We start from the raw sequence: 26,726 nt of genomic DNA, 5'->3' as shown, positions 1-26,726 counted from the left end.
AGCCATTCCACTCCTAGGTGTTTACCCAAAGGACACAGAAACATTAATTCCAAAGAGTACCTGCACCCCTATATTTATAGCAGCACTGTTTACAATAGCTAAGCTTTGGAAACAACCCAAATGCGCAAAAATAGATTACTGGATCAAGAAGATGTGGTACATATACACCATGGAATATTACTCAGCATTCAAAAAAGATAAACACATGCCATTTTCAGCAACATGGATGGCGCTGGAAGGGATCATGCTCAGCAAAATAAGCCAGAAAGAAAAGGAAAAATGCCGGATGGTCTCACTCATAGCAGGAATCTAGAAAACCTATAATAAGGGACCTGGAAAGTGAATAAGAAAGTGAAAATCAAAACCAACAAAAACTATCACCAGAGACACTGTATGGGGGGGGGTGTGGAGGGGAGGGATTGGGGTCAAAATAAGGGGGTTGCAATTGTATGGGGAATATAAAAATAAAATTTACGTAAAAAAAAGAAAAGTCAAATACATCAGAATATTATTAAACAAATTTAAAGAAAAAAATTTAAAAAATAAAGTGTGAATCCTATTATTTTGTAACATCTTACACTATCACAATAGAAGGTTTAAATTTAAAATACCTTGAAATTAAGCCATCAATCAGGACAGGCTGTTCTGAAAGCTTTCCATATCTTTACACAAATGTTTATGCAAATACATGGGAAAACTATATTTTTATATTTAACCATAAATATATCCATAATCATTATATTTAACCATATTATACTTACTGTCTGCAATGTTGAGCACTAGCATACCTTTATTCTCTGAAAAGCTCCTGCTCAAGCAGCCTTCCCAGAGCCACACACCTACTCACACAGATCAGAAGAATATGTGATTCAGCCAGGATATGTGGGTACGCACAGGTGGGTCCGGAGTGAGATCATGGAGCTAATGCCCCATTCCTACCTGTCTTGACTTAGGAAAGGAAAAGTAGAATTTCCACAAGAAGAGAGTTGAGGGTGTGTGGCTTTTCCCCTGGCCTCTCTTTCCTCATTTTTCCAGCCCTGGCACTGTACACAACCTTTGAGATTCATTTGGGTGAGAGTTGCTAGGAAAGGAAAGAATGTAATGTTTGTAATAAAATCATTAAGCAGAGTTGAAGAAGGCATAACGCTGGACATATTTCAGATTAGTGTTAGAGGTCTCCTTGATGGAGACCCCTGTCTTTAATATACTATTTTAATAACAGCTACATAAGATATAATTAATTTTTATACCATATACCCAATAAAGTTTCTCTGAACATGTATGGCTTTCGCATTTCTATGCCGCATGACATATCCCTTGGCTTATGTTAACTCCAGGAGAAACGTAAATGTTGACATCATTTGACTCATGCCAAACCTGGGACACTTTTTCTGGACATAGTCTCAAATTAACCCCTCTGTTTATAATTCTTTTTTGTAGTTTCTACTTGGAATTTGACAGCTCCCAGAATTTACCACAAACAACATTATGCAGACACTAAGATGTATTTTTTTTCATTCTACAAAATCAGTAACTTTGCTTCATGTTAGTATTTCTGTGTCCTCCTAGACCTTAACATTCTTTTAAGCATTTTTTTTCTCTTACAGAGTTGGTAATTATTAAAACAACTAATCAGAAATTGTTTTTAAAGATAGTTGCTCTGTATTTATAATTTTTTTTTGCAAATGAGTTGGAAATAATCAGATTCTATTTTCTTCTAATCAATTAACTGAAGCCCTTTGCAGCATGGAAAGAGATCTTTAATCTGCCAAGTTTATTTTTCAGTCTGCTGAAGGCACTATCACAGGTGATATACAGTTTCTAGCTATTCCCTACCACGGCATCCTTATGGAAAGAATATGTGCTTTGTTTCATCTCCTTTCCTTCAGCTTCTGCTAGCTTCACTATCCTCACCAAATACTGGAGACTCTGGAGTCAGCTTTCTCAAACACAGAGTTGGCAGTAAAGAATGGTAGAGCATTAGAAATTAGAGAATCACAGAACTACAAAGGAGGAAAATGAGACCAATAGATTTCATGACTTGCTTGCATTAGGTGATAGTATCCTCTCTAGACTCCTCTCTCCCACCAGCATTCCCTCTGAGTGAATATTCATCTCCAGCATCTTTGATGGGGTTGGAATGTATACTCCAAGTTGTGAAGGGCATGAAGTGGCAATACACACCTCTGAACAGCCATCATCTATTGTAGTCCTAAGTCTCAATCAATCTACTAAGTCTTTATTCAATTCAAACAGTGTGATACACTCCATCCTTATTTTCTTTCTCTTTTGGGGTCTTTCTCATAAGTTCTTTCTCCAGTGGCTTTCTCATGAGTGGCAATGTGTTCTAAGAAGTTTCCTCTTATACTTCCAAGATGTAGTCACACTTATGGGTGACTCTTGCTTCAGAGAATGAAAGAGTCAAAAACAATCCTTTTTTTAAAAGATTTATTTATTTATACAAGAACTGAGGTACAGTCAGAGGTGCAGGAGGGTGAGAGAATTGGCCAGAGACAGAGAAGGGAGCAGGACAGACAGACGGACCGAAGACACTGCTGAGGGAAACAGCCGGTGTGGCAGGAGAGGTCTGCTGCACCATGTGGGTTTCTCCCTGGCAGGCCAGAATAGAGCCTGTGCTACAGAGGCTGCAGACAGCCTCACAGCTTGGCGCTCAACCTGCTGCACTACCCAGGAGGCCCAAAAAAACAATCTTAAAGGAATTCTTATATGCCACATCCTGCATATGCTGTGGGTCACAGGAGTTAAGTGACTTTGAAGAGAGTATACATTGTAGTTGTGTCATTAATTTATTCTATGATAGCATTTTGCATGCCTAGATTCTGTTCACTAGCTATGTTTAGTTTCTCTCTGCAAAGGTGGGTTTTCAAGTTTATCCACTAGGGAAAGTTCACCTCTAGGCAACATTTCTAATAATCTAAGATGCAATAACACTAGCTACAACTAAAACCTGTTAGAAGATAAATTATGATGGTAGTATGTGAACATATTTCTTAAGGAAATGAGGATATCTTTTTTCTATTGTTTGTTCACTAGATTATATGGAAGACAAAAAGTTTTGGAAATTCCGTATTCCCAGCCTTAGTAAATATTAAATAATTGAAATCTGAATTTCACAATAGTGTCCTATACTTTTTTTATTCACTTAATCAGCTGGTCCAGTTAATAAAACTAAGCATTAGCCTTCAAATAAATGCACACAGAATAACTTGGGATAGCTTTGTTTGTTTCTCCTGGTGTCCATATTGTTTGTAGTTTTTGCAGTTTTGGCCTAGGTCTTATATTCAAGTCTTTTATCATTTTGAGTTGGTTTTTGTGTATGGTGTGAGATAGCAATCTAGTTTCATTATTTTGCATGTGGCTGTCCAGTTTTCCCAGGACCATTTATTTAATAGACTAGCCTTGTTCCAGTGTATAGTCTTCACTCCTTCGTAATAGATTACTTGAACATATATGTGTGGTTTTAATTTTGGTTTTTCATTTTTCTTCCATTGGTCTTTATGTCTGTTTTTGTTCCAGTACTATGCTATTTTTATTATTATGGCTTTGTAGTGTAATTTGAAATCTGGGTGTGTACAGTACCTCCATTTTTCCTCCTATAGTCAAAGTTTTGGCTGTTCAGTGTATTTTGTGACTCCATATAAATTTCAGCAATATTTATTCCATTTTGTTGAGATTTGAATTGGAATTGCATTGAATCTGTAAATTGCTCTTGATGGGATGGCCATTTTGATCATGTTAATTCATCCAATCCATGAGCAGGGGCTATCTTTCCATTTATATGTGTCTTCTATTTCTCTCAATAATGTATTTTCATTTTCTTTGTGTAGGTACTTTACCTCCTTTGTTAGATTTATTCCCAGATTTTTTTTTGTTTGACATTGCACATGGGATGCTTTTCTTAATTTCTTCCTCTTCAGACTGACTGTTTGCATATAGGATTGCTACTGACTTGTGTAACAATTTTATAACATGCTACTTTTCTAAACTAGTTTATTGTCTTGATTTGTTTTGCCATGGAGTTTTTAGGGTTCTCTCTATACATTATCATGTTATTTGCAAGTAATGATAAATTACTTCTTCTTTCCCTATTTGGCTTCCTTGTATGTCTTTCTTTTGCCTAATTCACTTAGCTAAAACTTCCAGTAGTATATGGAAAAACAGTGGTGAGAGTGGACATCCTTGTATTGTTCCAGATCTTAAAGGGAAGGCTTTCAGTTTTTCACCATTAAGAATGATTAGCTGTTGTTTTGTCGTAAATGTTAAAGTATGTTCCTTTTATCCCAAGTATTTTGAGGTCCTTTATCATAAATGGATGTTGAACTTTATCAAATGCTTTCTCGGCATTTATTGATATGATCTTGCGGTTTTTCATTTTATTTTTGTTTGAAGTTTTGAATTACATTACTTGATTTTTGGATGTTGAACCATCCTTGTGTCCCTGTACTAAATCCCACTTGGCCATGTGTGTATTATCCTTTTGATGCATTGTTGGATTCGTTTTGCTAAGATTTTATTGACAATTTTTGCATCGGTGTTCATTAGGGAAATTGGTCAGTAGCTTTTTTGTTGTCTTTATTTGGTTTTGGTATTATTGTAATATTGGCTTTGTAAAATGTATTGACAGTTAAATTAATCACAAATTCTTTCTATGTAGAATGACTTGTGTCATATTTAGAAGATTGAGATTAAGTAAATGGAAGATGTGTGAAAGTAACTTTTTAAAAAAATAGATTTTCCTAAAACCTGTACTCAGAGTGAACCTGAACATGTCATTGAGAAAGAATAACATGCAGCAAAGTCATATATATTCATTTGTTAAGTAATGTTAATATTTAAGTTGTCTAATACACAATGTTAATTTCTTTGCAGAAATTTCATATCTGTCCAGTCAAGTTTCATTGATGTTATGCTTTTTAACTGATTTTTAAAATGCAAATTTAAAAACTAGATTTGCCTCATCTATTAAGAAGTTGAAATGTTAAACATTTTTCCATATTGCCATTTGCATTTCTTCTTTGAAGAAATGTCTTTTGAATTCTTCTGCTCATTTCTTGACTGGATTGTTTATTTTGTTTTTGTTGAGTGCTGTGAGTTCTTTGCCTGTCTTTGTGATCAGCCCCTTATCAGTTGGATGGAATGCAGAGATTTTTTCCTAATCAGTGGGGTGTCTCTCTGTCTTGGTTAATGTCTCTTTTGCTGTGCAGAAGCTTTTCAGTTTGATGTAATCCCAGCTGTTTATCTTTTCCTTGACTTTCTTTGCTTTGGGTGATGAGTCTTTAAAGATGCAGGGAAGGGCCTCCCCAGTGACGCAGCGGTTGAGCGCTGGGTTGCGAAGCTGCTTGCGGCCTCTGCGGCTCCGGTTCGATCCCCAGCTGCTCCCCGGCCACCAGAGGAGAGTCCCACATGGCTCACAGACCTCTCCTGCCGCCCGCTGCTCCCCTCAGCAGTGTACTTCGGTCCTTCTGTCTGTTTTGCTCCCCGCTCTGGCTCTGGTGAATTCTCTCACCCTCCCGCGCTTCTGACTGTACCCAGTGCATGTATAAACAAAACAAACAAACAAACAAACAAACAAATAAATAAACATGCCTCTATTAAAAAAAAAGTAAAGATCTAGGGAAATGGGGCCTCCTTGGTGGCACAAAAGGTTAAGATGCAACCTATGAAGCAGTCTGCCGCCACTGCAGCATGAGTTTGATCCCCGGCCAGGGACCAATCCACATGGCCCTGCAGGCCTCTCCTGACTTGCCCACTGCTCCCCTCAGTAGTGTATTTCCGTCGATCTGCCTGTTCTGTTCCCCAATCTATCTCTGGTGAATCCTCTCACCCCCCACAATGCTGGCCTGTACCCAGTTCTTGTATGCATAAATAAATAAATCTTAAAAAAAAAAGATATAGGGAAATGTAAATTAAAACCACACTGAGATACCACCTTACACCAGTAAGAATGGCACATATCAAAAAAAAAAAAAAAGCAACAATAAATGTTGGCAAGGATGTGGTAAAAAAGGTACTCTCCTACATTGCTGGTGGGAATGCAAACTGGTCCAACCACTATGAAAAGCTGTATGAAGATTCCTCAGCCTGCTAGGGAACTACCCAAAGGACCCAAATTCAAAAGACTATCTGTACCCCTATGTACATTGCAGCGCTATTTACAATAGGTAAAACCTGGAAATGGAAACAACCCAAATGCCCAAAAATAGATGACTGGATCAAGAAGATGTGGCATAAATACACAGTGGAATATTATTCAGCAATCAAAGAAGAGAAACTCATGCCATTCACAGCAACGTGGATGGAACTGGAAGGAATTATGCTCAGTGAAATAAGCCAGAAGGAAAAAGAAAAATATCCGATGGTTCCACTTATAGCAGGAATATAGGGAAACCCAATAAGACATCAGTGTAAAAAAAATAATAACAGTACAAAACACACAACAAAGCAAAAACGGACAATTATAAATCAGAGACATACTGCAGGGAAGGAGGAGGGAGAGGGAGAAGGGAGAGGAGAAAGGGAGGAGCACAGGGGACTGAGGTGATGGTGCACGGGTGCGTTGGTGAAGGAAACTCTATGAACTCTATGGGGACTACACCTGAGGGGGTGGGGGAAGCAAATATTGTTTAAAAATGAACAATGATGTAAAAAATGAAAAAAAAATATTAAAAAATTTGAAATGTTATTTTAATATTATAAATATTTAATATTTAACTTTTATGATGTTTGAGAGTCCTTTAATCTTTAGGCAAAGCATTTTTGTTGAGACCAAATTTATTAATAATGCAATATTCTTCTAGACTTGAAAGCCTTTATTGTATGCAGATGTTACATAGAAACTATATGAAACCACTGAAAAATGTATGTCAAAATTCAAAAACCGGATGGGCTCACTCACAGCAGGAATTTAGAAAACCTAAATAAGGGACCAGGAAAAAGACTAACTATAATAAGGTAAAAATCAAAATTAACAAGCAACTATAAACCAGAGACACACTATGAGGAGCAGGGGAGAGAAGGGAGTAGGATCAAAACAAGGGTGGTGGGAATTGTATGGGGACTATAGCCAAGATGAAATGCATACATTGTGCAAAAATGAAAAATGATGTAAAAAATATATAAAATTTTAAAAATTTTAAAAAATAAAAAAGAGCAATGAGAGAAAAAAATTCAAACTGCAAACCTTAGTTGGAATTTTAATATTTAAAAATTAAAAACTAAATAAAAAAGTGAACATAGACTTGCACTACTCAGCATTTATCCAGTGAAATTAAAATCTACATTCAAATAAAAACCCATACATATTCTTTGTAATAGTTTTATTTGTATTAACCAAAAACTGAAAACATTTAAAATATCCTAAAAAAGTAAGTGACTAATGAAACTGGGGTATTGCTATGTCATGGATACTGCTCAGCAATAAAATGGGCCAAGTATTAGTACATGCAACATGGATGTCAAGGCTTGTATGCTGAATGGGGGAAAAAAGCCACTCTGAACATGTCACATACTGTATAATTCTATTCACATAGTATCCACAAATAACAAAATTAGAGAGATGGGAAACAGACTAATGATTCTAGGGGGTTTGGATTGGTAGAAATAGTGGGAAGAACTTAAAAGATGAACATGAGGGAGATTCTTGAGGTGATGGAATACAGCAGGTCTTCAAATAACATCATTCAACATCACTTATTACAACATTAGTGAGAAAAAAACAATTCTAAGATTGAAGATGGTTGAAAGACCAAGTTTCATTTACATTATTTTACTTAGTCACAATTTCCAAGAACCTATAAACAGCCTAAAGTGAAGATTTACTGTACCTCTGTATCTGGATTGTGGTGGTTATAAGAATGTATATCTGTGATAAAATGGTATAGACACTATATATATAATATATTTATATGGAAAAGTACACAGTAAGTCTCTTTACAATCTTTGTATTTTTGTGAATGTGTAATTAATCCAAATTAATTTAAATTTAAATAAATGTATTTAAATCAAATTAATGATTTTTTTAAAAAAGTAGTTGAATCCTTGTGAACAAATTATGATACTTCTTAGTGAGCTTATTGTAAGGTACAGATGGCAACCTAAGAATACCAGTAATACAATAGCAGTTGCCATTCATGTAACACTCAAGCACAAAAGACACATTCTCTCTAGTGCCTGTGACTGGGTAATATGTCCACAGACCCATGACTGGAAGCTTATAGTTAGCCTCAGACCAGGACCTTTTGTGACCACACAGGATGTTCTTTCCACTATATGGTACTTCTCTCCACTGTTTGCCGCTGTTTTGAACAGTCCTAGGCTTTTATTTTCAAAATACAGTTCATTAGTATTTGTTCTTATAAATTTTTATAAAGTTAAAAATGTATAAAATTGAAAGTGAATGTAGAGAATACTAAGTTTCTTAACAAATCCTTCTATATATAAAATGTTATGTTTACTTATGTATATATACACACTTCTATGTATATATACCTAAGTGTATATGTGTATGTCTATAATTAACTGAAAATAAGAATCGAATTTATAACCCTCACACATTGTTGGTAGGAAAGTAAAATTGTTCAGTATTGTGGAAAAGTTTGTCAGTTCCTTAAAAAGTTAAACCTAGAGTTACCATATGACCCAGCCATCCACCCCTAGATTATCTACCCAAGACAACTGAAAACACATGTCCACACAAAAACTTATCAGTAGATGTTCATAGCAGCAGTTTTCATAGCAGCTGAGAAATGGAAGCAACCAAATGTCTATCAATTTATGAATGACTTAATAAAATGTTACCTATTTACCATGGATATAGATGTATTTTCTGTATCCATACCAATATTATTCAGCAATAAGAAGAAATAAAGTGCTAATACATACTACACCATGGATGAACCTTAAAAACATTATGCTAGGTGAAAGAAAGTAGAAACAAAAGACTGCATATTGTATTATTCCATTTATATAAATTTTCCAGAAGAGAAAATTCAAAAACAAAGAGTAGATTAATGGATGCCAGGGACCAGGAGGGAATGAGAGTAACTACTCATGTGTGTGTATCTCGGGCCTTATTGGGGGTAATAAAAATTAGATGGATTAGACAGAAGTTAAGGTTACACAGTACTGTGAATATGCTAAAAACTGGTGCACTCTACACTGTAAAAGATTGTGATTTTTTTTCAATATGTGAGTTATCTCAGTTTTTATTTTTTAAGTACCCTTGGTTATTTTTTCACAGTGTAGGCTATCTCCCTGAGATGCGGTCGCCATAGTTTTCCCACCACCAAAGTACTCATAATCTTCTGCCACACTTTCTGTTATTTCCTCATTCCTGCTATTTCCTTCTCCCCTTCAGAGTGTCTCAGATCTATGGTCTGCTTTCAAGGGTCAGTTGTACACTTTGTCTTTGTCTGATCCTTTGTTTGGTGTCTTAAGATTCCACATATAAGTGAAAAAATATGGTATTTATCTTTCTCCTTCTGGCCCACTTCATTTAGAATAATCCCTTCCAGTCCTATCCATGTTGCCACATATGTTATGAATTTCTGATTTTTGATCACTGAATAAATATTATATTGTGTATATGTACATCTTTATCTGTGGCATTTAAGTTGTTTCCATATCTTAGCCATTGAAAATAGTACTGCTATACACTATTTATAACAACCCAAATGCCCAAAAATAGATGACTGGATCAAAAATATGTGGTATATATACATAATGGAATACTATTCAGCAATCTAAAAAGATATCTCATTCACAACAACATGGATGGCGCTAGACAGGATTATGCTCAATGAAATGTCAGAAGGAAATAGAAATAAATCAATGGTTTCACTTATAGGAGGAATATAGGGGGATAAGTGATCAGGGGGAAAAATAAGTGATCGGGGGAAAAATAATAACAGTAAAAAATTAACAGACAACTATAAATAAGACATTCTGCAGGGGAGGGAAAGGAGGAGGGATCAAAACAGGAGAGGGAAGAGCACAAGGGATTATGGGGATGGTGCACAGGTGAATTGGTTGTTGGAATTCTATGGGGACTGCACATGAGAGGAGAAAGCAATCATTGCACAAAAATGAACAATGATGTAAAATATATATAAGTAAATTATATTATAAAAAAATAGTGCCACTATAAACATAGGAGTGCACGTTTACTTTCAAATTAGTGTGTTTTTGTGTTCTTTGGGTAAATACCTAAGAGTAGAATTGCTGGGTCATATAGTAAATCCAATTTCAGTCTTTTGAGGAATCTCCACATATCTTTCCATAGGGGCTGGACCAATCTACATTCCCACCAACACTGTAATAGGCTTTCTTTTTCTCCACACCCTCACCAGAACTTGTTGTTTGTGGGGTTTTTGATATGGGACATTCTCACAGGTGTGAGGTGGGATCTTATTGTGGTTTTGATTTGCTTTCCCTCATGACAAGTGATGAATGAGCATTTTTTCATGTCTGTTGGCCATCTGCATATCTTCTTTGGAGAAGTGACTATTTAGCTCTTATGCCCATTTTTTGATTGCGTTATTTGTTTTCTTTGTTGTGTAAGTACTTTTGTAGATCTTCTATATCAATCCTCTATCAGATGTATGGTTTGCGAATATTTTTCCTACTTGGTAGGGTGTCTCTTTGTTTTGGTCACTGTCCCTTTTGATGTGTTGAAGCTTTTTAGTTTGATACCATACTAGTTGTTTATTTTCTCTTTGTTGCAAGAGATGAGTCCATAAACCTGTTTCTGAGGTTTATGTCATAATTTTTTGCCTATGTTTTCTTCTATGTATTTATGATTTCAGATTTCAGATCTTACATCCAAGTCTTTTATATATTTGGAGTTGATTTTCATGTATTGTGTGAGATGATGGTCTAGTTACATTCTTTTGTATGTGGCAGTCCAACTTTCCTGGTACCATTTATTGAAGAGGCTTTCCTTGATGCAATGTATATACTTTGCACCTTTGTTATATATTAATTGCCCTTAAATGTGTGGTTTTATTTCTGAGCTCTCAATTCTATTCCATTGATCTTTGTGTCTGTTTTTATTCTAGTATAATATTGCTGTAATTATTATGCCTTTATGTTACAGTTCGAAGTCCAATTGTGCAACACTTCCATTATTCCCCTTTTTAATCAGGAGAGTTTTGGCTATTCAGGTTTTTTGTGGTTCCATATGAATTTCATAATCTTTGTTCTACTTCTTTGAAGAATGCCATTTGTATTTTTAGTGGGATCATATTGAATCCATAAATTGCTTTGGGTAGGATGGCCATTTTGACAGTGTTAAGTCTTCCAATCCATTAGCAGGGTATATCTTTCCATTTCTTTGTGTCTTCTTCTATTTCTCTTAACAGTGTTTTTCATTTTCCTTGTAAAGGTCCTTCACCATCATTGATAGGTTTATTACCAGGGTTTTTTGTTGTTGTTTGTTTGCTGAGATTGTAAATTGAATGGCTTTCTTAAATTCTTCTAGTTTATTGTTTGTATATAGGAAGGCAACTGATTTTTGTCTGTTGATTTTGTATCTTGTCACTCTCTAAACTGTTTTATTGTTTCAGTTTTACCATGGACTCTTTGGGATTCTCTATGTATCTTATCATATCATCTGCAGATAATGATGGCTTTACTTCTTTCCTGATTTGGATTTACTTTATTGCTTTCTCTTGCCTAATTGCTATAGCTAGAACTTCTAATACTGTGTTGAATAGTAGTGGAGAGAGTGGACATCTTTGTCTTTTTTCAGACCACAGAATCCTGTCTTTATGGGGTACTGTGGGACCCCACAGAACAGAAACTCCAAAAATTTAGGAAAGTTGATAAACTCTGTCACTATCAAGAAAGAATTATGTTTCTATTCTATACAAAGAAGAGAATATTTAGACTCATCTTTTATCAAGCTCTGAATTTTATTCTGTTCTTTCACAAGGTAATTCTGTAGTTAAAAATGATGTCCTCCATTGGGAAATTTTAGAGCAAAGCCAGAAGTTGATAAGCTAAACAATAATGATAAGAATAATGACCAGAAAACCAGATTGGTTTTTTTTATATATATAATTTATTTATTTATTTTTTACATCATTGTTCATTTTTGTACAACGTTTGCATTCTTATCTCAGGTGTAGTCCCCATAGAATTCCCACCACCAATCCACCTGTGCACCATCACCATAGTCCCTTGTGCTCTTCCCTCCCTTGTTTTGATTCCTGTCCCTCTCCCACCTGTGCAGAATGTCTCTGATTTATACTTGCCTGTTAATTTTGTTTAGTTTTTTATTGTTATTAGTTTTCCCCTGATGCCTTATATGGTTCCCCTATATTCTCCCTAAAGTGAAACCATCTGATATTTTTCTTTTTCCTTCTGACTTATTTCACTGAGCACAATCACATCTAGTTCCATCCATGTTGCTGCGGGTGGCATTAGTTTATCTTTTTTGATTACTGATTTTCATCTCGGTTATAGTCCCCGTGAAAATCCCACCACCCATTGACCCATGGGCCCTTCTACTCTTCCCACCCCTGTTTTTTGTTTTTTTGTTTAACATGTATTTATTTATTTATACAGGCACTGGGTACAGTCAGAAGTGCGAGAAGGTGAGAGAATTCACCAGAGTTAGAAGGGAGAGCAGAGCAGGCAGACTGATGAAGTACACTGCTGAGGGGAGCAGCGGGAGGCAGGGAAGGTCTGCGCACCATGTGGGACCCCCACCCGGTGGCCAGGGGTCAAACCAGCGCTGCAGAGGCTGCAGGCAGCCTCGAAACCCAGCGCTCAACCACTGCGCCACCAGGGAGGCCCCACTTCCCACTCCTGTTTTAATCCTACTCCCTTCTCCCCCCTGTAGAATGTCTCTGGTTTATAGTTGTCTGGTGATTTTTATTGTTACTTTATTATAGTTGCTTTTTTTTTCCTGATCCCTTATTTGGATACTCTACATTCCTCTTTTAAGTGAGACCAGGCGATACTTTTTCTTTCTGGCTTATTTCACTGAGAATGATCCTTTCCAGTTCCATCCATGTTTCTGCAAATGGCATGAGTTTGTCTTTCTTGATTGCTGAGTAATATTCCATTGTGTATATATACCACATCTTCTTGATCCACTCATCTAATCTTGGGCATTTGGGTTGTTTCCATAGCTTAGCTATTGTAAATAGTGCTGCAATAAACATAGAGCTGCAGGTGTCCTTTTGAATTAATGTTTTTGTGTCCTTTGGGTAGATACCTAGGAGTTTGCACTTCCACCAGCAGTGTGGTAGAGTTCCTTTTTCTCCACATCCTTGCCAACACTTGTTGCTAGTTTTTTTAATATATGCCATTCTCATTGTGGTTTTGATTTACATTTCCCTGATTACAAGGGATGTTGAACATTTTTTCGTATGCCTGTTGGCCATTTGCATTTTCTCTTTGGAGAAGTGTCTTTTTAGCTCTTCCACCCATTTTTTGACTGGATTATTTATTTTTGTTGTCGTGTCAGCTCTTTGTAGATTTTTGTGATCAGTCCCTTATCATTACTATTGTGTGCAAATATTTTCTCAATCAGTGGAGTGTCTCTTTGTTTTGATTAGACTCTTTTTTTGTGCAGAAGCTCTTCAATTTGATGTACGCCCAGCTGTTTATCATTTCCTTCACTATCTTTGCTTAGGATGATGTGTATTTAAAGATGTTACTGAGGTGTCTGTCTTGTAGTGTTTTGCCTATAATTTCTTCTATATATTTTATAGTTTCAGTTCTTATGTCTAGTTCTTTAATCCATTTTGAGTTGTTTTTTGTGCATGTTTTTTGTGTGTGAGGTAGAAGTCAAACTTCATTCTTTTTCTTGTAGCATAACTTTCTTTGCTCCATTGCATCTACTTTGTTCCTTTTTCAAAGATTAATTAACTAAATGTGTGCATTTATTTCTGGGTTTTCTCTTCATTTCCATTGGTCTGTGTGTCTGTTCTTGCTCCAGTACCATGCAGTGTTGATTGTTAGGGCTTTGTAGAATAATTTGAAGTCCGAACTCTGGGAGAGTGACACCTCCATTCCCTGCTTTTCTTTTTTTTCAGGAGCACTTAGGCTATTAAGGGTTTTTGGTGGCTCCATATGAATTTTATCAATATCTGTTCTATTTCTTTGAAGAATGGCATTGAAATTTTTGTTGGAGTAGTATTGAATCTGTAAGTTGCTTTTAGTAGGATAGCCATTTTGATAATGTTAATTCTTCAAATCCAAGAGCAGGGGATGTCTTTCCATTTCTTTGTGTCTTCTTTTATTTCTTTTAACATTACTTCATAGTTTTCTTTGTATAGGTCCTTTACCTTTTTTGTTAGATTTATTCCCAAGTATTTGAATTTTTTGTGTCAATTATAAAAGAAATGGTTTCTTGATTTCTTCTTCAGATTTATGGTTTCTATATAGGAAAACTACTGATATTTGTGTGTTGATTTTGTATCCTGCTATTTTACTAAACTAATTGATTAATTTCATTAGTTTTTCTGTGGAGTTTTTGGGGTTCTCTATGTATATTATCATATCATCTGTGAAAAGTGATAGTTTTACTTCTTCTTTCCCTATTTGGATTCCTTGTATGTCTTTCTCTTGTCTTGTTGCTCTGGCTGTAAGTATTATTTTGAAAAGCAGTGGTGAGAGAAGACATCCTTGTTTTATTAAGGGAAATGCTTTCAACTTTTCACCATTGAAAACGATATTGGCTATAGGCTTGTTATATATGGCATTTATGTTGTTGAGGTATGTTCCTTGTATCCTGAGAATTTCAATGATCTTTATCATAAATGGATGATGAGCTTTAATATATTTTTACATCATTTTTCATTTTTGCACAATGTATGCATTTTCATCTTGGTTATATTCCCCATACAATTCCCACCTCCCCTTGTTTTGATCCTTCTTCCTTCTTTCCCCTCCCCGTACTGTGTTTCTGGTTTATAGTTGCTTATTGATTTTGATTTTTACTTTATTGCAATTAGCCTTTTTCCTGGTCCCTTATTTAGGTTTTCTAAATTCCTGCTGTGAGTGAGCCCATCCAGTATTTTTCTTTTTCTTTCTGGCTTATTTCGCTGAGCATGATCGCTTCCAGCTCTGATTATTCTTTTGATTTCTACTGCATCTGTTGTAATTTCTCCTCTTTTGTTTATGATCCCGTTTTTTATGTTTTCTCTGTTTTTTTCTTCATGAGCCTGGCTGGAGGTCTGTCTATTCTGTTTATTTTCTCAAAGAACCAACTTTTGGTTTCATTGATCTTTTGGAATTTTTTTTAATTTCTATTTTGTCTCTGCTTTGATTTTCATTATTTCCTTTCTTGTACTGATTTTAATTTAATCTTAATCTCTAGTTCTTTGAGAGGGGAGGTTAGGTTGTTTCTTTGTGTTCTTTCTTGTTTCTTGATGCAAGCCTGTATTGCTATTGCTTTTGCTTTTCTCCTATTACTGCTTTTACTGCATCCCATACATTCTGGAAAGTTGTGTCCTCATTGTCGCTTGACTCAGTGTATGTTAATTTCTTCTTTGATCTCCTCTTTAATCCAGTGGTCTTCCAGTAATGTGACTTTCAATCTCCATGAAGTTGGAGGGTGCTTTGCTTTCTTTTCATTGTTTTATTTCTAGTTTGATGCCTTTATGATCAGAAAAGATAGTTGTTATGATTTTGACTTTAATGCATCTCTTGATGTTTGTCTTGTGGCCCAATATGTGATCAATTCTGGAGAATGATCCTTGTGCACATGAGAAAAATGTGTTCTCAGATTTTTTTTGGATGCAGTACCCTATAGATATCTGTTAAACCCATGAGATCTAGGTTTTTATTTAGGTCTCCAGTGGGCTTGTTTATTTTTTGTCTCATTCTGTGCAATGGTTAGAGTCAGTGGTAAAGTCTCCTTGTATGTATTTTCTCTGTTTTCAGAGCTAGTGATAATTGTCTCATAGATTTTGGTGCTCCTTCATTTGGTGAGTATATGTTGAGTATTATGTCTTCCTGATATACTGTCCCCTTAATCATAATTTGGTCTCCTTCTATTTCGCTTTTTACCTTTTTTACTTTGAAGTCTATTTTCATCTGATATAGGTATAGCAGTTCCTGCCTTCTTTTTTGGTCCACATGCTTGTGGGATTGTTTTCCAACCTTTTACTTTCAGTCTGTGTTTATCCTTTGTAGTTAATGTATTTCCTGGAGACAACAGAAGGTTGTGTTTTATTTTTTAATGCAGCCTGTGTCTTTTTATTGATAGGTTTAGTCCATTTACATTTAGGGTTAATAATGATACATTGGCATCTGTATTTTGCTATTTATTTTTTGCCTTTTTGTGATTTTTATTCCTTGCCTTATTCTTATTCATTCCTCTGTTGGTTTTAGCTTTAGAACTTGTAATGGTTTTTGGAGTAAGGGATTAATAGTAATGAACTTCTGGAGTTTTTGTTTTTCCAAGAAGGTCCTTATTTTTCCTTCATAAAGGATGGAGAGCTTTGTAGGGCAAAGTATTCTTGGTTGGCATTTGATGTTTTGGAGTTTGTTGAATATGTCACTCCATTCTCTTCTTGCCAGTAGTGTTTCTTCAGAGAAGTCTGATGTCAGCCTTACTGGTTTTCCTATATAAGTTATCTGTTTCTTCCTCCTTGTCAGCTTCGTTATTTTCCCCTTGTCTTGACTCTTGGACTCTTGGAATCTTCACTGTTGTGTCTTGCTGTAGTTTTCCTTCCATTTTGGTAATTTGGTGTTCTTTGTGCTTCCTGTATGTCTGTTTTCATCTCCTTCTTCATGTTTGGGAAGTTCTCTTCGATATCTCCTTAAATAGTTCCTCAGTTTCTTTGTCTCTCTCCTCACCTTCTGGGAATCCTATGACTCTTATATTTCCTTTCTTCATGATAGTTCCGATAGCTCTCATATTATTTCTTCATTCTTTTTCCTTCATCCTTCCTTTTCCTTTTCTCTTTGGTTCCTTTTATATCTGTATCTTCGATTCATTCTTCTTTTTCATCAATTCTGTTTTGTTGCATTCCCCAGAGTTCTTTAGCTCCTCCATTAATCTTTTAATCTCCTGTGTATCCTTCATTTCCTTCTTTAATGACTCAATTTCATTCTTCAGTTCATTAATTATATTTCTCATGTCATTGTTTTCCTTTTCATATTCTTTGTGTGTGTGTGTGTGTGTGTGTGTGTGTTTTTAAGATTTACTTATTTATACAAGAACCAGGGCACAGGCCAGATGCACGGGAGGGTGAGAGGATCCACCAGAGACAGAGTGGGGAACAGAACAGGCAGACTGACAAAATACACTGCTGAGGGGAGCAGCGGTCGAGACAGGAGAGGTCTGCCCCTCCATGTGGGACCCTCGCTGGCCGGCCGGGATGGAACCAGCACTGCAGATGCCGTGGACAGCCCACAGTAATGTGCTCAACTGCCTGCACAAAGAGGGAAGGCCCTCTTTGTGTGTTTTAATCATGATGATTTTAAATTCGGTATCTAAAAGGTAGAGAAGTTCTTCCATGTCACTGTTGTTCAGTTCTAGTGGCTGATTGTCTTTTTGTGGTGTGACCTTCCCCAGATGACTTACCTGGTTATTTGTATTTTTCCTTCCCCCTATTGTTTTCTAATTTGTTCTATGTGTTAAGCCACTCTGTTACTGGTACTGGTGGGCATCTCCTTGGGGTGCTTCTTCTGGGACTACATGAACTCATGGCCAGACCCAGACCAGCACTGTTACAGCAGACTCCACAAGGGTAGTGATGCTGTGAATATGTTGATTGGTGCTATTCCTGGCTTCTGACAGCTCTATAGGCAGGGCCACACTTTGTTGGAACCCACAGTTACCCTTCATGGCAGAGTATGAAGGGTATGAACTCCCTCTCCATTGAGTTCCAAAAGAGGGGTGCAGGGCCTCCAACAGCCTTGCTGCTGCTGCTCACACTTTCCTGCTCACCTTTGTTTGCGGATCCCTTCCTCTCTCAACTCAGTTCCAAAGGGGGATTGCTAGGTTGCTGGCTTCCAATAATGGCGCAGGGTCCACTCTTTCCTGATAATTTATTCATCAAGTTCACCTTGATGTTGGGACCCTCCCTTTCTCTATTCAGTTCAGAAAGGTAGGTTCAGAGCCTCCGGCAGACCTACTTGGCCCACATACTACTCAGAAAAGCAAATTGTTAACATGTATTGAGTACTTATTCCAAGCTTAGAAATCCTCAAAGGTGCTCTACATGCTTTTTTTTTGTAAACTCCTTGCAACAATATCAACAGCTAGGTACTGGTATCTCTGTATTTCAGGAAAAAGGAGATGGAAAGTTAAAGAATTAACTGACTTCCTTATGTTTTCATAGCATGTAAAAGAGCATAGATACAGGTCTGTCTCCAATGTCCATGCTATACCACTTCCCTTTTACTCTAGGGACTTGAGTAATGTCTAGCTTTGTCCTGGCAATGTAGTCAGATCTAGGACAAGAATACATAGATATTTATTAGTGTAAAAATTGTTTGCCTTCTGACATTTCCTCTCTCTCTAGACTAGTTAGGAAGTGAGTGTATCAAATATGCTAATTCCAATGAATTGTGTGGATGTTTGTGGTGGTGTATGATTGCCATTTATTCACTCACATGTCTTTTGACCACCTTGTCTGGACTGGACACCTCTCTTTGGCAGTGGAGATATACCAACGACCAAATCAATGTCCATCACACAAGGGATGGGCTTCCAACATCAAGAGGACAGTAGCAGGACTTGATTCAGATGTTGTACTAAGAGGAAAGAAAGAGTAGGGGGCAGGAGGTGTTTGGCACATGGTGAGCAGCTGTGACAGGATGTCCCAGGAGAACCTCACAGGGAAGAGGTGACACTCGATAAAACCTAGTTAATGGTTTAACCTCTGTACCCTCCTTAGCAGCTCTCCCTGTTTTCAGTCTGTCCTGGCCACCAGGCCTGTCTGTCATGTCTCAAATAATACAGAGAAGGAGAGAGTACATTTTCTCTAGGCAAACCTGCTTTAGCTTGCAATTTCCCCCTTTGCTTATGATTTTTGTGCTTGATATTGACTTAGAACCTGTAGATCACAGGTGTGTTATTGACCCTTGGTGTTTGCTGTGGGAAGCACCTGAATAGGGTGTCTCTGTTGTGATTGGTGTCAGGAACCAAAAGGAGGAGGACATGGTTGGTACCTTATTCTATAGCAATACTAAGACCCTCATTCTCGGGTTTTCAGTTTTTCCCTTTTGTTGCTGCTAGATCCTAAGTACCTAAAAGAATTCTTGTTACTAAGTATAGGAAGAAATAAGAATCTGTAACTTTCTTAAGGACCAAGCCTTTAAAAATACAAATAACTTATTATATATAACATTGAAAAAAAGTAAAATCAAAAGTCTTAATAGTATATATTCTTCCAGGCCTTTGGAAATAAAGTGAGATTTTTTTTATTGTGGTAAAATGCACATGACACAGAATTAACCATGTTTAAGTAGCATTGTTTCATATTGTTGTGTAGCCATCACTCATCCACCTTCAGAACTTTTCCATATTCCCAAACTAAAACACTAATTGACCATTCCCTCTCCCTCCAAGCCCTGGCAAACACTCTTCTTCCTAATTTCTGAGTTTGACTATTGATGGTCCCTCATATAAGTAGACTCATATATTTATCCTTTTGTGTTTAGCTATATTCTTCATTCTGATAATTTACTGATAATTTTTCTTATTATATGAGTAATATCTCTTTTGGAAAAAATTAAGAAGTACATATTAACCAAAGCTCTACTCAGATAAACACTAAAATCATTTTTACATCTTCAGTCTTTTTTTTCTTTGATCATTATATGTAGACTCATGTGGAGACATATTGTAGTTATTAAATTATAATAAATTATAATGTGTTACCTGCTTTTCACTTAGCAAGATATCATAAACATCTGTCAACTCCTTTAATATTTTCTTTATAGCCATTTTAGTGACTGTGTAATATTTTATTCTGCAGATATAGTATTATTATTATTAATGAGCAATCTCATTTCTATTCTTGTGTGGTCAGGAACAAAGTTCTGAATGTCTGTGCACCATTGTATTTTCTAACTGAATCACCTCTCATCCAAAGGGTAACCCCTTCACCTTTGGGTTAGTGTCTGGTAAGCAAATTCCCATATGATCAGCTCATTGACCAGATGCCTAATAAGTGATGTTTATTATTCAACACCTTTGATAGCACCTTTTCTTTCTCTAGGTCAGCAGGGCTATTCAGTTTAATTGACACCATGTGGCCTCCAGCAGTGGCTCTGGAAACTGCTGGCTCCAGCCCATCCTGTGGGGAGGTAAATGCAATATCGGAAAAGCTGCCCCTGTCACCATATCCTTGGTATCAAGTATCTTCCCCTGCCCCAGCTTCCAACCCCTCCCCCCAACAGTGGACACCCTAAAGAAGCCAAGTCCAGTGTGTCTTAGCCAGGACAGAAGTTCAGAATCACCTGTCTCACTCTGAGGCCCAGCTCTGGCTGCTTTCCCTGCTGTGCTGGAAACCTAATAATAAATGTTTTTAAAGCACACTGTGTGCCCCATTGTGTCAATAAGAGTCTTAGCCTCATTCTAAACAATACACAGGGTATTATCCCTACCTCCTTCTAGTCACTATAGAACTAACATTCAATTACCAATTGGAGGATAAATTCAAAAAACCTAGTAAATAAAATCCAAAACTATCTGTATAACTGCCAGGTGAACTAAGATTTTCTATTTTCCTGACTCGTCAAATTATTTATGGCAGTTGCTCATATGTAGCAAAACTGACTGGCTGAAATGTGTCCCCTCCTCTTCATTTCCATATTTATCCAGCAGTCTGGTAATGTCTGCTTTGGGCCATCCCCCAAGCTGACCATCGCATGTGTGGGGTAGCTGAGATCAACTCTGTACTGTGCTAATCATTGTCAAAACTGCCCATTTCCAAATTATTTTATTTTATTTTTGCATTGAAGAACTAGGGCATTGGCCAGAGGTGTATAGGGAGTGAGAGGATTCAACAGAGACAGAGCGGGTAGCAGAACAGGCAGATTTACTGAAACACACTGCTAAGGGGAGCAGCAGGCAAGACAGGAGAGGTCTGCTGCACCATATGTGGGTTGGCTCTCTGGCCAGGAATTGAACTCAGGTTGTAGTGGTGATAGTGCTAAGACTTAACCAAGGGGCCACCAGGAAGGCCCATTTCTAGATTAAGAGGAAGTTTCTAAATGGTATTTTCAATATATTCTGAAGAATACATTTCGAAATGAAATCATGAATTAGTAATAAATTCAAAAGTATGGAAGTTCTTATACTTGGTCTCTCAGATGAACAACATAATCCATTTCTTATCGAACTGTCCAGAGAGAGTAATATCTATGATTGTATGTATATATAGAATAGTAGATTTCAACATCGTATTTATCCTTAAACAATATATTAAACTTCTACTTTTGCCTTCTTTTTAAACAGGTAAAAACTCATCTACCCCTTCCTAGCTTTTGTTATATACTCACTGCTCATCCAAATCTGGGAAATATTGACATAATTGAAGACCCCATTTCTAAGCTTTACCAACCTCCAATTCCCCGCCTCTTAAGAGAAATTCTCCAGGTAATATCATTGTTTCTAACAAGTTCTTCAATTATGTTTGTTGTATTTGTGTACTTTATGTGAGGTTACTAATCTTTTTCAATGCCTTCCAGACTGCTGATCTCAGTACCCGTTGCAGTTTCTATGCCAGAGTGATTTATCAAAGATCGAAGGTAATCTCCCCCACCACTTCTTTTTCTCGTTAGGTTATAATGTATAAGGTGTTTATAAAGTTTATTAAAGGATTGTCTTTATTAGAAACTAATGGAGTATGGAGATAGAAATGCACTTTTAAAATTCAGTTAAGTAAATGCTAGATGGTTTCGCTTATATGTGGAATCTACAGAAACCAAACAAAAGATCAGATAAAGTCAAACAGTAAGACTGACCTTGAAAGCAACCATGAGACATCCAGGAGGGGAGTGGGAAGTAGGGGGCCAGAGGGGAGCATGGTGGAATGTGGTGGAGGACTGTGGTCACTTTGGTGGTAGGAAGACTATGGTTGACCACACCTAAGGGGAGAAATCCTCCATTATGAAAAAATAAATAAGGATGTTTAAAAAATTAAATAAATAAAATCCAGTTAGGCATGCCCTTGTGTAGGTGTGGCCTGCCAGTCACTGTGTTAAATACTAGGATATGAAACAGTTGCCCAGGTACAGCTCTTCCTGAAAGATTCTCAGCCCAGTAATGTTAATACCTTCCCAACTCATAGGCAGGTTGAAGGAAGCAAAGAGTAGCCAAAATCACATTTATGGGGTGAAAGTGGGAATGACAGGATTAGTTCTACCACTTCTAAGAATCTGAGAACCTTCAGCAGTTAAGGAGCCCTATGGTCCCATGGGAGGCCTGGGCAGTTCCAAGGAGCTGCAGCCTAGAGGAGCTTGTTGTTTAATTCTTGCCATTCAGCAGATCAGCTGGGAGTAGACAAGAGAAGATGTTCTTGGTGAACTTCAGTCAAAAGTCATGTAGAACATCCCACTGCTTAGTCTTCCCTTTCTTTTTCTCCATTCACTTTTTAGTCATTTAACAACTAATTTGTGCCTTTCCTGAAGAAAAAGAGAGTGAATGAAGTGAATGGCATTAGTCATTCAGTAGTGCTCTCTGTGCATCATCCTTACGTCTGGCTCAACAGGCAGGGAGATAGGCTGTCATTAAGGACAAGACCTGGGTACTTGATATGTCTCTTATTTTCCAATTGGGAAGGAACTGAAGGATGAACTGAAAATTCCTCCTCCTGGCATCTGCAGGGTTGAGATTTTGAGACATGCTTGGCCCCTGGCAAAATTCCATTTTAAAGCATATTCCAGATTGTAGGATCAGGATGCCAAGCAGTGGATCACTGTTAAGCTGCCATTTATACTACAGATAGAATGCTGTCCTTGGCGGCCCTTCAGCAGGCTGTCCTACACCCTGACCCCCAGAGCCTCCTCCCCTACCCACAGCCCTTCACCTGAGACTGAAGTGGAAAGTAAAGAAAAGTGAGTAAAGAAATTCACACACCACAGTCATGTCTCAATCACCTGCTCTCAGGCAGTATAACCTTGGGGCAGAGAAAGACTGCATGGGTCTGCCTTACCAGGTAGAGGTTTAATGCCCTAAACCTCCACCTGCCTAAGGAAGGTTTAGAGCATTAATCTCTTCCTGTCCCAAATTCTCAACCCAAGTGCAGCCTGCAGCAAACTCGAACTTCAATGGCATTTTGCCCAGGGACTGGTGGTGCTTAGTTAGGATATAGTCAGGGCCTCAGAACTCAATGAAACAGATTGTCCCACTCACTTAAATTCATTTTACTCCTGTATTCTTCTTTTGTAGGAAATACAATCACCAGAAAATAACTTCCTCAGGGAATAACTGAAATAAACTAAGTCCTGGGCCACTCTGTGGTTAAGCCAGTCACCTACACATGCAACAGTGATAGTTAACTTTAGAATGGCCCTATGAGTCATTATAACTACCCAAATTATCAAAAAAGATTCAGTTGTATTTCCATTATACTACTAAGACTTGAAAAATATTTTTTAAACTTTTAAATGAAATTATTCAAAATTTTTATACTCACAGTATTACAAATTCATAGAAGATTGCAAAGAAATATTTAAGGGAGGTCCTGTATGTCCTCCCCTATGTGACCATCCATACCCACAGTGACTACAGTGTAATAGCAAAACAAGAAACTAATACTGGCACAAATGGAACTGATTCAGATCTCACCAGTCATACAGATGTGTGCGTACCTCTGCAGTTTTGTCACATGGGTAGTCTTCCATAACCTCCACCAATCAATGTGCTCAGCTGCCTTGTGTTCCACTTTGTGGCCACACCTGCCCCCTTCCCCATCCTTCAACCTGGCAAACTAACCTGTTCTCATCATTATAATGATGATATTTTATGATGATTACATAAATAGAACCATGTGGTATATGTATAATCCCCCTAGTTTCCTAGACCTAACCATGCAGATGTCTAAAAACTTAATTGCTCAAGACAACAGAAATTTATTGTCTTGCATTTCTGGAGACCTAAAGTCTGAAACCAGGAAGTGAGTAAAGACGTGCTCCCACTGACATTTCTGGGGGACTATCCTCCATTTCCTCTTACAGCTTCTGTATTACTGGTAGTCCTTCATCTTCCTTGCCTTGTGGACACATTATACCAATATGTGTCTTCACATGGTCTTCCCTCTGTGGCTATCCAAATTTCCCCTATTTATGACACCAGGTCACATTGGATTAGGGCCCACTGTAATTAGGCCCTAATTACAGTTGTAATTTCAATTTAGCTTGGTTAAATTATAAAAAGTATTTTTCCAAATAAGGTCACATTCCAAGGTACTAGAGTTAGGAATTCAACAAATCTTTTTTTGAAGGACAATATTCAACTCATATCAGTTCCTTTTGAGATTGGCTTTTTTAAAAGATTTATTTTATTTATGTATGCATACAAGAGCTGGGTTTAAGCCAGAGGTGCGGGGCAGGGGGTGGTGGTGAGAGAACTTACCAGAGACAGAGTGGGGAGCAGAATAGGCGGATTAACTGAAATATACTGATCACCAGAGCAGTGGGCGAAACAGTAGAGGTCTGCTGCATCGTATGTGGGTTAGCTTCCTGGTTGGGGATTGAACTCCTACTGCAGTGGCTGCTGATAGCTTCCTAATGCTGAGAGTTAACCCCTTGTGCCACCAAGGAGGCCTGATATTGGCTTTTTAAATTAACAAATTCTCTAGAGATTCATACAGAGAGAAAACTAATGATGTTGAACATCTTTTTATTTGTTTATTTGCCAACTGTATATAGCTTCTTTGGTGAAATGTCTTTTCCCATTTTGGGATTGGATTATTTGTTTTTGAGTTTTTAAAGTTCTTTATACATTCTATATACAAAACTTTTGTAAAATATGATTTGCAAATATTTCTAGGGATCTTCTTCTTATCCTTTTAATAGGGATTTTTATACAGCAAATTTTTAAATATTTTATGTGGTCAAATTTTCCTTTTATGGAACATGCTTTTGTCTAAGACAAGTCAAGTCTCTTTGCCTAGTCCTAGTTCCCAGAGATTCTCTTTTATGTTCTTTTTCTAGAAGATTTATTATTTTATATTTGAATACATGAAGCATTTCTATGTTTTTTTTTTTTTTTTTTTTTTTTTTTGCATAGAATCACTGGGATGTAGGCCAGGGGTATGGGTAGAGAGGGAGTGGCTGCAGGGGGTGAGAGGATTCACCAGAGACAGGGTGGGAAACAGAACAGGTGGATTTACTGAAATATAGTGCTAAGAGAACCTATGGGTGCAGAAGTGGTCTGCTGTGTCATGTGGGTTAACTCCTGGCTGGAGATCAAACTCAGGCTGTAGTAATTACAGTGCTGAGACTTAACCCCTCAGCCTCCATGAAGCATTTTGAGTTGGTTTCTATGTAAAGTATATGGTTAGGTCAAGATTCTTTCTTTTTTTCTTTTCTTTTTACATATGGATCTCCAGTCATTCCAGCATTATTTGTTGATGGACTATTCTTTCTTCATTGAATTGCTTTTGCTACTTTCTCAAAAATTAATTGGGCATATTTGTGTGAAGAGATTTTCACAAAATTTTAGCAATAGGATTGGTAGTACTATTTTGATTTAATTGGTTGACTTGTGTCTTTTTACAGAGGGTTTAATTTTTACTTTGTTCATTACCCCAATGTTAAAGCAAATTTGATAATTTCAAAGGAAATTAGACCATTCTGGTTCACCGAGAGATTAAAAAAGAGGCAAAGTGCAAAATCTTGTATTTTTGAGGCGCATCTAAAATCTTTGAAGATTGTCAGAACTCCCAGCTTCAGATAGATAATCTTTTAGAAATCGATAAACACATGCAATTTGCAGCAACATGGATGGCGCTGGAAGGGATCATGCTCAGCGAAATAAGCCAGAAAGAAAAAGAAAAATACCGGATGGTCTCACTCATAGCAGGAATCTACAAAACTTAAATAAGGGACCAGGAAAATGAATAACTGTAAGAAAGTAAAAATCAAAATCAACAAAAAACTATGAACCAGAGACACTCTATGGGGGGTAGAGGGCGGGAGGGGAGGGATTGGGGTCAAAATGGGGGGTTGCAATTGTATGGGGAATATAAAAATAAAATTTATTATTAAAAAAAAAAGAAATCTTTGCCACTTTTAAATGTGATTTTGCTAGTTTTCCCAAAAAATTCTTTATAACTCCATAGTCCAACACAGGATCATGTGTTGCACTTAGTTGTCACTTTTTCATGCAGAATACTTCTTTCCTCTTCAAACAGAAATACTTCTTCATCTTGCTTATCTTTTGTGAATTTGACATTTTTGGAGAATAGAGGCCAGTTACTTAATAGAATGCCCCTCTGTAGGGCCAGGACTGGCCACAGTGCAGGTTTTCTAAGATCCAGCAGACTGGGTAAAGGAGGAGTCAGAGTCCTCAGTGGTTTTTGCAGGTCTTTTATTGGGATTACCAGGTACACGGCAGGCAGGGGCGCTGGGGGGCCGGTAGGCTGGCAGGCCTCCCAGCCCCCAGCAGGTCTTCACTCCGGGCTCTCCTACCTTCTCTCTGCTTTTCTGCTCTTGCTTCTCTCTCGGCTTCTCTTTTAGCTTCTCCTGGCGTCCCTGTGACACTGCCATTAAAAGCACCGTCTCAGCCC

At 37.3% G+C, this 26,726-nt stretch overlaps 1 protein-coding gene across 1 annotated transcript in view; it reads left to right on the top strand.

Annotated features, from left to right (window-relative positions):
* SPIDR (scaffold protein involved in DNA repair) overlaps positions 1 to 26,726 on the top strand; it is a gene marked incomplete at both ends in the record, with an annotated part of 537,674 nt that overhangs the window by 491,161 nt on the left and 19,787 nt on the right. Inside the window, 3 exons of the mRNA XM_084230569.1 lie at positions 20,208 to 20,295; positions 21,449 to 21,589; positions 21,682 to 21,741. Coding sequence (XP_084086695.1) covers positions 20,208 to 20,295; positions 21,449 to 21,589; positions 21,682 to 21,741 — 289 coding nt within the window. The remainder of the gene's footprint in view (positions 1 to 20,207; positions 20,296 to 21,448; positions 21,590 to 21,681; positions 21,742 to 26,726) is intronic.

Source organism: Talpa europaea (genome assembly GCF_964194135.1).
Source record: "Talpa europaea genome assembly, chromosome: 3".
In the NCBI taxonomy this organism is placed as follows: domain Eukaryota; kingdom Metazoa; phylum Chordata; class Mammalia; order Eulipotyphla; family Talpidae; genus Talpa; species Talpa europaea.
This window is presented reverse-complemented; position numbering and strand designations above follow the sequence as displayed.